The following is a 13,467-nucleotide window of genomic DNA, read 5'->3' as shown; positions in this document are numbered from 1 at the left end:
AATGCAGTTGTAAAGAGTACGCCTGTGGGAATTCCCAGTGAAGGGGCTGCTCATCAGATCACAGCAGCCGGCAGGGGATGAGGGTATGCTGGGGTGCAGGTGTCCAGGAAGAAGACAATTTCATCGGTCTGACGCTAGTTACCTCCAGAGTTGCTGCTAACGTGTGCACATGCACCCAGGGCCGTGTGAAATGCTTCTTCCTCCTTTTTGCACCTCTGGTATCTTCTGCTCACTATACACAGTACAATAGCCCTGGTTTCCAGACGCGTCCTGCGGTACCAGCTTCCTGCCTACTGGACTTCTCTCACACCTCTTATGTGTATGGGCTGGGCATGACCTTAGCAAGAGTTAAAACGTACGTGCTTGTCCCTGGGGTGGGGAGAGGCCATAAGCCTCTACATGCCACCTTTCTCAGCACAAAGTTGTCTCGGTGCACTCCCACTTTCTTCTCTTGTCTCCACCACCTCCGCCCTTTAATCCACCTCCTTTTTTGAATAATAATTGTTAACACTTAATGAGGGCTTACTATGCACCAGGCCCCATGGTACGTGGTTAACCTAAGTTATCTCATTTAAGCCTTACAAACCTAATGAAGCAGGTCCCTTTTTTATCCCACTTTTTGCAGATAGGGGAAAAAAACAAGTTCAAAAGGTGAAGTAATTTGCTCAAAGTCATAAGTATAGACTGAACTCAAACCAAGCACCCTTTCTTAAAATTATTACATTATTTTTTTCATATGATTCCTGTTATGTGAAAACCTGGAGGACTCTATTGCATGATCAAGTGGGAGTTTGAGGAATACCAGGTTTTACAGTTGTGCCTCTAGGTCCGTCTACTGGTCTGTTTCCATCCACCTTTCTCTCTACCTGTCTTATTCTTGGTATACCTTTTCATACTTTTAATCTTCCTTTTATTTTATCTTTACAGGTATCTGATCAATGTCACTTTTGAGGGGAGAAATCTGTCCTTCAGTGAAGACGGCTACCAGATGCACCCGAAACTGGTGATAATCCTTCTGAACAAGGAGAGGAAGTGGGAGAGGGTAGGACATGTCTCTGGCAATTCTCGAGCGAAGCAGAGGGGTAGGGATGTAAAATCTTGCAACACAGTAAAGGAAAACAGTGCCTTGGTTTTCGTCCCTAGGCCTGGGGAGCAAGAGATCAAGACTTTGAGAACACAGGAAAAGCCATTTCTCAAACTTGCATCTTTATTTTCTTGCTACTTTGGCAAACCAAGAGGTTGTTTCCTTTATGCATTACCATTTACTGTTGGTGACTGCATTGCTGTCTGGATCATGACTTTGTTTTAATGGAAGAGTGTGTATGTGCAGTATGACATACTTTGCTGAAGAAACTAAATCGGTGGTACAATTCTGAAGTCGTGTCTTACACAGTATCTGGAAAGGCATAGAAAGACTAACTTATGAGCAGACAGGTTTAGATTTACTGTGATTAAACGGTTGTCAGGAAAGGCTCTGTCAGAATCTTGCCCACTGCCAGCCAATCACAGTGTTTGAAATTCTACCATTAGAAATCAATTTCTGGGGGCCCCAGACTGCCTAGGTTGAGTTCCCAGCTCTACCACTTACTAACTTGTCTATTTAGGATCTCAGAAAATCTCTTTACTACTCTGAGGCTCAGTTTCCTCATCTGTAAAATAGGAATAGTAATAATAGTACCCATATCACATGTACAAAGTTTAAATATATTAATATATAAAAAGTACCTAGAAAGGTGGCTGGCACATAGTAAGCACTCAATAAGTATTAGCTTTTATTATTATTTCAGATTCCATATGAATATAAACGTTCCTGAGCATAACGTCATTACTCGTGTTTTTCCAAGTATGTTCTGCTGGGCACTTGTCCCTTGAGACACTTTGCTGAAAAATGGTTCTGAAGATAAGTAAGGTTGGGAGATGCTACCTACTGTTTCTCACTCTAGGAGAGTCTCAGTGCATATTAGCACTTGAAAGTTCAGAGTTGCCTTATAGCAAAGAAGCATCATTAATGTTATTTAATATGGCATTTCCCAAAGTTATTTTACCACAAGACTCCTTTGTTCATGGTATTCATTTTCTGTGAAAACATGTTGGGAAACTGATTTAAAACAAATTCCACAGACGTCATGGGCCGATCGGCTGAGAACAATCTTCAAAATGGAAGCATGGTTCTGACTAGAATGGAAATCAAGCTGTATATTTTTAGAGAGAGTTGGGAAACTGATTTAAAACAAATTCCACAGACGTCATGGGCCGATCGGCTGAGAACAGTCTTCAAAATGGAAGCATGGTTCTGACTAGAATGGAAATCAAGCTGTATATTTTTAGAGAGAGTAGAGAGAAAAAGAAGCCAGAGATAAACTTGCTGAAGTTCACGATCTTGTCACAAAGAGCCCTGGACAGCGAGTTTTGTGAATGCTCACCTGTGAAACTAGGCATGTGTGGCCCTAGTAGCACAGCCCAGGACCTAATTCTTCAAATTGAAAGACCTCAAAATATCTTGGAGTTTCTCTTATCAGGGAACAGCTCTAGAGCTTAAATTATGCCTGATGTTCTTGATTAAAGTTACCCTCCCTCCACTGAGTTATCATTTGTTCAGAAATGGTTGTTCCCTGGGCTGCTGCTTTTTGCCCCAATCAAGCTGCTTTTCAGGGCTGCAGTAGAGACATCATCATTTAAGAAGTGTTCTGGGCCCCTCATGTGTAACAAGCACTTCTGTATAAATCCAGAAGAGGAGTTATTAACTGAGGCTTCACAGGTGGGTCAGAAGATGTCCAGCTGGGGTAGCTTTTATGCAGTCGATGTGTGATTACTTGTCTCAGGCAGGAGGCATCTCACACTGTCCTTTCTCCAAGAGACGCCACTGACAGTGGTGCTGACTTCTCTTCCTTAGGCCAGAATCTGAGACCTGTGACCCCACCTCTTTCCAGAAATAGACCCTCCCTCCTGGGGTCTGGATCCCTTCCCTCATCAGCTCTACTTTTACTCTGGCTCTTGAATTTATTCCTTACTTTGTATATGATCCAGGAACCATGCAGTAATTTTCTAAATGAGCCTGCTTGTCCCCGACGCTTGCCTTTATCCATTTAGATCAGTCCTATTTATGGCCACTAGGATGAACTTCCTAAAGCACAACTCTGATTATGTTCTTTCTCTGCCCCAAACCCACTCAAGGCTCCTACATTTTATGGATTAGGTCCAGACTTTATCCATTCTTGGACTCAAGGCCCTGGCCTACCTTCCAAGGCCTGTCTTCCCTTCCTCATTGTTTCCCGTCTCACCATCAAGCTACTNTGAACTTCCTAAAGCACAACTCTGATTATGTTCTTTCTCTGCCCCAAACCCACTCAAGGCTCCTACATTTTATGGATTAGGTCCAGACTTTATCCATTCTTGGACTCAAGGCCCTGGCCTACCTTCCAAGGCCTGTCTTCCCTTCCTCATTGTTTCCCGTCTCACCATCAAGCTACTCTGGGCTCCTTTCTGTTCTGAGAATATACCTTGTATGTCCCGACCCCTGCACATCATGCCTGATGTTTCCTTTTACTGGAATGCATTATCCAATTATACAAATCGTAGCCATCCTTCGAAACCCAGTTAAAATGTTGCTGTCTCCCTCCCTGATCTTTTACAGAGATACGATCTCTCCCTTGTCCCCTGTAGCATTTGTCCCTATTTCCATGGTAGCACTCGTCACATCTGCCTTGTGTTACAGTTGTGTATGTGCATGTTTGCGAAGGGCAGAGGCTGTGTCTTTATGTCATCATGTCCTCACAGCAACCTGGAAGAGTGTATTGCATAGAGCAGTTCCATAAATATTTGTGGAATGAATGAGAACCATTGCATAATAAAAGAGTCCAAAATCTACCATTAAAAATCTAAATTTATGCTATTGCCCTTAATACAATAGCTGGGGTCCTTTTTTTTTTTTTTTGGTGGGGGGGGGATGGATAAAATCTTTATGTAGATTGAATTTTTATAGATTATACTTTACATGTACTAAAAGAACTTGCTATTTAAAGAAAGCCTATGGTTAATCTTTCTTTAAAGCATTTTGATCATAGAATAGAACATTTTCAAATCAACTTAGTTAAACCAGGAACATTTATATTTATTTTATTTTGTTTTTTAAGATTCTATTTTTTGGAGACTGGCTGGCACAGGGATCAAACCCTGAATCTCATTGTTATCAGCACCACACTCTAACCAAATGAGCTAACAAGTCAGCCCTGAACCAGGGAGATGTTTAGTGTTCATTGAGTTCACAGAGCCAGGTAGCTCCCAAACTTGGAAGCCCTCATCAGGGCTCACTTGTTGGCAGAGAGGGGTTGCAGGAGCTGGGCCCAGCTCTGCTAGGGTATGGTTGGGGTCTGGTGAAACTGTACCATGGGAACTTGTACCTTTTCTTCCCTGTTATCCAAGGCCCCCAAACCCTGAATCTCATTGTTATCAGCACCACACTCTAGCCAAATGAGCTAACAAGTCAGCCCTGAACCAGGGAGATGTTTAGTGTTCATTGAGTTCACAGAGCCATGTAGCTCCCAAACTTGGAAGCCCTCGTCAGGGCTCACTTGTTGGCAGAGAGGGGTTGCAGGAGCTGGGCCCAGCTCTGCTAGGGTATGGCTGGGGTCTGGTGAAACTGTACCATGGGAACTTGTACCTTTTCTTCCCTGTTATCCAAGGCCCAGGATATCATTCAAGATTCCTAGTACCACTCCAGTAGGTCCTGTGTGGTCCAAGGAGGATTTAGTGTCTGTGGCTCCAGAGAGGCAAGCACCAGGGTGAAGATTCTACAGGAAGAGTTGGACACTGGGAAGACAAGCAGGGAAGGAATTGGGATTTGTGGAAGAAACATAGGCTAAGAGAAAAGACTCTCAGCTGCTAGTCAGGCTGCTAACTAGTCGTGTGACCTGCTTTTCACTTTTCTGGATTTTTCTTCATCTCTAATGATGGCATGAGACTAAGAAGACTCCTAGGGTCCTTTCCAGCTCTAACTCTGAGATTACAAATTCACATTGTAAATAAATAGGAACTTGGAATGGAAATTGGGGAGAGAGCTGGTGCCTACAGCGGGAACCTGAGTTTGTGTTGAAGGACAGTAGCTCCCAGGGCATATTTGTCATTCTTGTCATTTAGGTAAATATCACCTCCCCAGAAAGGCCTTCCCTGATGGCCCATGCTGAAATAGCCACCCGGTCACTGTCTCACAGCAGTTTATTTTGATTTTCTTCAATACTCGTCTACTCGCTCTCTGGCATTCTACTTCCTGGCCTGCTTGTTTGGTTACTGGCGGTCTCTCTGCACCAGGGAGCAACGGCCTTGTTCACTTCTATAATTCTAACCCTGAAGAAGAATGCCTGGCTCGGAGTGGCCAGTCAGAAGATAATTGTTAAATAAATGAGGAATTGGTACTCTGATGAGAGTTAGAATATTGACCGGCAACATGTAGCTCCCAAGTAGCCACCCGGTCACTCTCTCACAGCAGTTTATTTTGATTTTCTTCAATACTCGTCTACTCGCTCTCTGGCATTCTACTTCCTGGCCTGCTTGTTTGGTTTCTGGCGGTCTCTCTGCACCAGGGAGCAACGGCCTTGTTCACTTCTATAATTCTAACCCTGAAGAAGAATGCCTGGCTCGGAGTGGCCAGTCAGACGATAATTGTTAAATAAATGAGGAATTGGTACTCTGATGAGAGTTAGAATATTGACCGGCAATTTCATACCCTAACACTCCCCCATTTACATCGTGTCTGTGTGTGTGTGTGTGTGTGTGTGTGTGAGTGTGTGTGTGAGTGTGTGTGAGTGTGTGTGTGTGAGTGTGTGTGTGAGTGTGTGTGTGTGTGAGTGTGTGTGTGTGAGTGTGTGTGTGTGGCTGGCCAGTACAGACAATCCCCCATTTAGAGAGGGCTTACTGGAGACAAGAGTGTGTGTGTGTGTGTGTGTGTGTGTGTGTGGCTGGCCAGTACAGACAATCCCCCATTTAGAGAGGGCTTACTGGAGACAGCATGAGAGCAGGCACCTTTCCCACCTTTGAAGTGAGTGCCCCAGTGGCAGCGAAGGGCATGGGTGACATCTTCGAGGGGGCGCAATGTCCAGTGGAGGCATGCGTGCCTGAACAGTGTTACCAGCTTTTAACAAGGAGCCTCAGGTCAAGGAAGATTCAGTAACTTGTTGGTGTGAACCATTTCAAGTTCGTTTAAGTAGTCCCAAAGCTACTGTCACATTAATTTGGTTCCATGGGAAAGACAAAGTCAACACAACATAGTCTATGGTTTTGGAAATCAGAAACATGAGTTCAATTTCCCACATCGACATTTATCAGCTGTGTAAACTTGGACAAGTGACTGATATTACCGGAGTCTATTCCCCTTCTGTAAAACAGGGCTTTACATAAGTCTGTTGTGAAGATTAAAGGAGATTTTATAGTCAAACATCAGTTAATAGTGAGTGAAACGTAGCATTCAACAAATGTCAATTAGTAGTCACTGCCGTTTTTTGTGTGATTTTATGAGGTGATGTTTGCACGTGGTAAAAAGTCAAATGGTACGACAAGGTAGCCAGTAGAAAGAACGTCCTCATCTCATCTATGATCTTTAGTCCCCCTCTCCAGGGCAGTCGTTGTCCCCAATTTCTGGAACCCTCCACAGAGCAATCGTTGTTATCAATTTCTTATGTGTTGCTCTGAAAATACTCCAAGCACACATACAGTTGATATATTTATCCAACCTCCTTAAGAAAAACAAAAGAAATGGTGTCTGTTCTTGTGAACCTTCAGTGGGACCCTATATAAGTAACCTCTAGGAGGCATAGGGGACTAGAATAATAAAGAAATCTCTGGACTGGAATTATATTCACAGAAAGCCAAGAACATTTCTCTGGTATGTAGGAATGTGGAGAAGGATATCTAAAAAAGAATACACACACACGTGCGTGCAGACATAGCATGGTGAGCTGGAAAGGGTAGGGAATGTTAAAAAAAAGTTATTGTGTGCAGAGTGGGCTCATTTGCAAAACTCTCTAAGTGAGGCGCAGCTGCATAGAGGAGTTACATTAAATATAGTCTGGCTCAGAGAAGCAGTTGCAACAAGCTTCCAGGCTTCTGTCTCTATCAGAGCCTCTCATGATTTGCTTCATTGCTGCTGCTCTCTGCTTCCATTTAATCGTTCCTAAAATGGGGATAATAAAAATGAAATGCAGCGGGGGTGTGTTCTGAGCAATGACTTCAAGAAATGATGATGGTGCATTTTCCAGCTGTAAGATGTAAACAGACCTTAAAGGGACTGTCTGGGTCAGAATTAAGGAGGAGATGTGCATCTCTGCTTGTCTTTTCTCCAGAGACAGGAGGTGTGTTTTATAAGCCCACTCCCTCATCCCTGCCTCCAGCTACCAGAAAATGCCCTTCCTTGTGTAGATTAACACATTTCTCAGCTTGTTTGGACCATTCCTTGGACTCTCCAAGTCCTTGGACTCAGCTCTGGCTTGCAATACTGAGATGTCACAGCCACATCCCCCAGGGAAGGAAGTACTAGAAATGAATGCTTGGTACACAGTGCTGGGCCCATAATAGTACTTATGAATTGGTGGATGGATCATTGGGAGGGAGGAAGGATAACCAAACTGAAAAAAGGAAGACCCCAAGAGCTATAGCAGCAACAGCAACACTGTACAGCAGAATGCTCTTCCGGCACCTGGAGTCCGGGATGAATCACTCAGGTTAAGGGATCCTCTATGTCCCTGGTGACCTCTTACCCAGGAGACAGCACTGACTCCAAGGGTGGATGCTCTGTGATATTATCACCTAAGGGCTACCGTGATCATATTGCACAATGATCAACTTGGTGATGATTCCGTAGAGGTCGATGGCTGCTGTGGCAGATATCACTTGAAGGCTTTAGACTGACAAACAAAACAGCCTCTCCATCCCCTCACATGCACACACACTCACACACTCACTCACTTACAAATTGACAGACTGCCCATTGAACACAGGAACCACATCTATTTGCATCTCCGCTGTACCTCTGTGCCCAGCACAATACAGGACATTATTGAGTAGGCCCATAAATATTTGGTGACTGCCCAGACACACCTGTACAAATTATGTTGCACCTCCCAGACTCAGAGGAGAGGCCAGGGAATATCCTTGCTCTCTCCAGACTCTACAGAGGGTATCTAAGAGGTGAAATGGAAGCTCCTTGTGTTGGGGGTGTTTGTTCTGGATCTCCTGAGACCAACATTTGACAACATGCTATTTTTACCGACTTTGAGCTGAGTACTAACATGCGTCATTGGATTAAGGGATTAGAAAACAGGGTCCATGCAGAAAGGCTATGGGAATGGGGGTCATTAATGGGAAGAAGAAAAGACAATGAGGTGATGACTTTCTCTCTTAACTGTATGAAGCATTACTGTACCAAGTGTGCAGATCAGCTGTTCACTTTCTCCTCTGAGACAGAACCAGAGTAAGTGAGCTTAAGATCAAGCAGAGAGGATTTATATTAGCTATAAGGAGAATTCTTTAACAGAGAGAAGTGTTGAGTACTGGAACTGCTAACAGCACCAGGGGATGACTCTGAAAAGTCCTAAATATTGGATATGTCCTCATCTCCCTTATGTGTAATTCTGCCCAAACAACAATGCCTGAACTACATGGCTTTGAGAGCTTTCCTTCTTCCCTTCATCTCTTCCTTCCTTCCTTTCTCCTTCCTTCCTTTCCCTTCCTTTCTTCCTCTTCCTTCCTTCATTTTTTCCTTTCTTCTCATACATAATTTTTGAGCCCCTATCATAAGCCAGGGATTGTCCCCACTAAATTAATATCAGAATTTTCCTAGTGGCGGGGGTGGGGGAAAATGTACATTGCAAAAGGAAAGATGCTTATTGTGACACTTAACAATCACCTAAGGTGATTTTTTAAAATCTTACTATTGGATATAGTCTAACACTGGGTTGATGTTTCGTGCTGCTTGGTGAGTGAAGACTTTGCTAATATGGATTTTACTTATAACAATGACTTACACACAGGGCCACTGGATTACACACCTATTTCTGAGTTGTGATTATCACAGACCCTCACATCCAAGTGTTCACTTGTTCTTTTTCCCCAGGCTCCAAGAGCCCTGGCCCACCTTGTTTGCCCACATCCTTTTCTGGGGTTCCAGAAGGAGACCTTTGGAGGCCAGCCCTTGGGAGGAGGGAGAGGTGTGCTGTTAACCCCTAAAGTTGTGGCATTGTTAGGCTTAGTCCACAAGGTCAACCTGCTACCCCATGTACATTTGTGAAATAATTTGAAGGGAAGAACAGAATGTATTGGGGGAATAGACTTGAGAAATATCATTTCAAAAAGGCTGGTTGTCTTTAGGTGCTTGTCGCCAGCTGCTGGGTGAAGAGGATAAAAGAACAAGATAACCTTGGTTGACCTTTCTCTTGAAACCTCTACACGCTGATGGGGAAGAAAAAGCAGAACTGAATTCAGAGCCCGAAGCACTGGCTTAACCTTGGTTTAAGGAAACATAGTAAAGAGGAAAGTGTCCCCAAAGCCAACAGATGGCTCTCATCCATCTTGTTTAAATTTTATTGAGATTTTTATTTCATGACAGTTATCTGTGGCTGGCCCCTGAGTCCTCTTAACTATTTTTCTAATTTTTAAGTTATAACATTTTTGCAATAGTGATACCGAAGACTAAAAAGTGGTGTAGAGGCTAGAAGACTCTTATGTTTATATCCAGGTTAAAAAACAACATTTATGATTTTCCTATTATAAAGGTAATTACCTTTATAATGTTTATTAAAGACAGTCGGAAGGGATTAAGTAAGATTTACCTATATCCACACCTACAAAGAATTACAATGACATTTTTTTCTGTTTCCTACCAGTGCTTCCTGTGCATGTTCTATGTATACGTGTATAACATGATACGGTGTGATACAATAGAACTGGGATCATGATGTATGACTAGTTTATCTTCCCAGGATATTGTGGACATGTTCCTATTAAATATTATTGAAAAGCATGAAACTTAACATCTGCCCCGTATTCTGTAGTAAGGAAGTGTCATACTTCTTTCCTGCTGGTTCCTGATGACTAGACATGTATATGTGTGTGAAATAGAGATTCTGGTTCTCATATGAAAACAATTTCAGAGTTAGTGATGATTCAACTTTGATGCCATAAGATTGCTTTTCAGGGTGACAAGGTTTGACCACATTTTTTTCTTTGTTATCTAATATACATTTGGTATGGAAAGTTCTCCTCTGTGATTCCTGGTCTGCTAGGAATGGTAGAGGGTTTTCTCTTTTTGATGACCTAATTGAGTGTGCTGCCTTCTGACATTGCTGATGAGTATATTTCTTATCTTTGGTAGCTACATCATACAGAGAATGGGGTTGGCCATGTGTTCTGTGTTATCTGCATTTTTCATCATACTGGTTTCATCTTCTTGAGAGTTGGAGGCTTGTAAAATTCAGGCCCCCATTCCCAAGGAACTAGTAGGGCTCACACTTGGTGTGACATCCTTTCTAGTGCTGTTTCTATTCTCTGGTCCACAGTGACCCAAAGAGAGAGAGCGTCTTTCTTATTCTTTCACCAGTGGGGGCAGCATCTGGCTGACTCACAAACCCACAGTCTGATGTACCTCAAGACTGATTCTTTTTAGGCCTTTATGTATTCTCCACCAAACAAGCTACTTTGTGCATACATTAATAGCATATTAACTTTAGCAGAGATTTGAAGTTTGACATTAAAGCTGTAACATCAATTGTCCTTCATATACAAGCATGCCTCTATTGATCTAGCACCAGGAGACCTTATGCTTTGAGTTTTTCCTACAGCGATGATGGAATTGTACTAGTCCATGCACAGTCTCTTGCTCCACAATACCTGTTCATGAGAGCTGGCCAGGAACAGGGTAAAAGTAATTCGTGTATACAAGGAGAGAAGTTCTGACCCTGGCATGTTAATTCTGCTAAACAGCCTATGGCACAAAGATTTAAAAGGAATATTGGCCAATAAGCTCACACTTGGTGTGACATCCTTTCTAGTGCTGTTTCTATTCTCTGGTCCACAGTGACCCAAAGAGAGAGAGTGTCTTTCTTATTCTTTCACCAGTGGGGGCAGCATCTGGCTGATTCACAAACCCACAGTCTGATGTGCCTCAAGACTGATTCTTTTTAGACCTTTATGTATTCTCCACCAAACAAGCTACTTTGTGCATACATTAAGAGTGTATTAACTGTAGCAGAGATTTGAAGTTTGACATTAAAGCTGTAACATCAATTGTCCTTCATATACAAGCATGCCTCTATTGATCTAGCACCAGGAGACCTTATGCTTTGAGTTTTTCCTACAGCGATGATGGAATTGTACTAGTCCATGCACAGTCTCTTGCTCCACAATACCTGTTCATGAGAGCTGGCCAGGAACAGGGTAAAAGTAATTCATGTATACAAGGAGAGAAGTTCTGACCTTGGCATGTTAATTCTGCTAAACAGCCTATGGCACAAAGATTTAAAAGGAATATTGGCCAATAAGGAAAATAAATGGTCTTTAAGAATGAATGAAAGGTATTAATAAAAAACATGGACACAAATCTCCCACGGCAGCCATAGATCTCAGATTATTCAGGGTGATTTTATAGTTTTGTCTGCTAGAATTCTGCTCATAATTCAGTAAGCATTTTCCAATTTATCCTGGAACAGAGAGATGTCTTCAGGTATCTTGCCTGGAAGCTCTTGCACTTTCCTTCAGCCCCATCTCTGTCATGTGCTCAGGTGCTCTCTCCTGGGTTTACAGGATGCCAGGTCTTAGTTTTGTCAGCTCAATGTTCTGAAGGTTTAAATTTGCAAAAAGTCTGCCAAGGGAATGGTGAAAAGGAAGGCATGATCCTGGGGAGGGGGGGAATCACAGCAGTAGAAGAGCGCTTGAAGCGGGCAGTCACTGGAGAGAGGATGATGGGCCTGGAGGGCAATGAAAATCACACCCCACTGATGGATTCTCCAGGTGCATAACATGTCCCTGTTTGCACCCAACTTCCTCTGGGTATTCTTTCACAGTTTTCTAGTTCAAGGGTTCAGTGGGTATCTTCTGAGGTCATCACCTTTGGCTATTCCTGAAATAATATGTACTATTTTTTTTCTTTATCCATCCCATAGGGAAGGGAGTTTGCTGGCAAGGGAACAGAATATTCCCTCTTACGTAGAATTTGTGGTGAATATTTAAGCCATTTCAGCATTCTTTTTATAGAAAACTGAAAAAAAAATTTCTATTTTCTGTATAGGAGCTGGGAAAGATGTATAAATGCTAGAACAGCCTAGCCTAGAAAACAAGGGATGTTAGGAAGATTTGGCCACTAACACATCTTTTTTATTAATGCTGTTTATGGAAAACTTTATCATATATGATCCCATTTTTATTCCTATTAAAACTTTGAGAAATACCTGTATATGTAAGTAAACTGGGGCTCAGAGAGGTCACATGATCTGCCCAAAGTCACACAGCTAAGGAGTGGCAGAGCTGGGTGTAGACCTTTGCGTTCAGCTCCATCTGTGTCCCATAGAGTTTTTGCCTCAGCACACAGAGTGTAAGAAGACTACTGGACTAATAGGATCAACATGCAGTAATATCAGTAGGGACTTTTTTTTTTTTTTAGTTTTATTTCATTTTGTCAATATACAATGTGTTCATTATTGTGGCCCATTACCAAAACCTCCCTCCCACCTCCCTTTCCTCCCTCCCTCCCAACAACCTCCTTTCTGTTTGCTTGTCATGTCAACTTCAAGGAATTGTAATTGTTTTGTCTTCTCCCAAGCCCCAGGTTGTTTGTGTATTTATTTCTTTATTTTTAGTTCCCACAAATAAGTGAGAACATGTGATATTTCTCTTTCTGTGCCTGACTTGTTTCACTTAACATAATTCTCTCTAGGTCGATCTATGTTGTTGCAAATGGCAGTATTTCATTCCTTTTTTATAGCACAGTAGTATTCCATATATACCACAGTTTCCTTATCCACTCATGTGATGATGGACACTTGGGCTGGTTCCAACTCTTGGCTATTGTAAAGAGGGCTGCAATGAACATTGGGGAAGAGGTATACCTTCGACTTGATGATTTCCATTCCTCTGGGTATGTTCCCAGCAGTGGGACAGCTGGGTCATATGGTAGATCTATCTGCAATTGTTCGAGGAACCTCCACACCATTTACCATAGAGGCTGCACCATTTTGCAGTCCCACCAACAGTGTATGAGAGTTCCTTTTTCTCCGCAACCTCTCCAGCATTTATCATTCACAGTCTTTTGGATATTAGCCATCCAAACTGGGGTGAGATGGTATCTCAGTGTGGTTTTGATTTGCATTTTCTGAATGCTGAGTGATGTTGAGCATTTTTTCATGTATCTGTTGGCCATTCGTATATCTTCCTTTGAGAAATGCCTATTTATTACTTTTACCCGTTTTTTAATTGGTTTGCTCTTTT

The 13,467-nt window shown here is 42.6% G+C and overlaps 1 protein-coding gene across 1 annotated transcript in view; it reads left to right on the top strand.

Moving 5' to 3' along the window:
* GRIN2B (glutamate receptor, ionotropic, N-methyl D-aspartate 2B) overlaps positions 1-13,467 on the top strand; it is a 312,544-nt gene that overhangs the window by 187,071 nt on the left and 112,006 nt on the right. The window contains exon 3 of the mRNA XM_008575135.1: positions 928-1,042. Within this exon, the coding sequence (XP_008573357.1) occupies positions 928-1,042 (115 nt within the window). The remainder of the gene's footprint in view (positions 1-927; positions 1,043-13,467) is intronic.

This window comes from Galeopterus variegatus, unplaced genomic scaffold (assembly GCF_000696425.1).
Source record: "Galeopterus variegatus unplaced genomic scaffold, G_variegatus-3.0.2 Scaffold1146, whole genome shotgun sequence".
Classification (NCBI taxonomy): domain Eukaryota; kingdom Metazoa; phylum Chordata; class Mammalia; order Dermoptera; family Cynocephalidae; genus Galeopterus; species Galeopterus variegatus.
The sequence above is the reverse complement of the archived record's forward strand: the minus strand, read 5'-3'. Positions and strand labels throughout refer to the sequence as shown.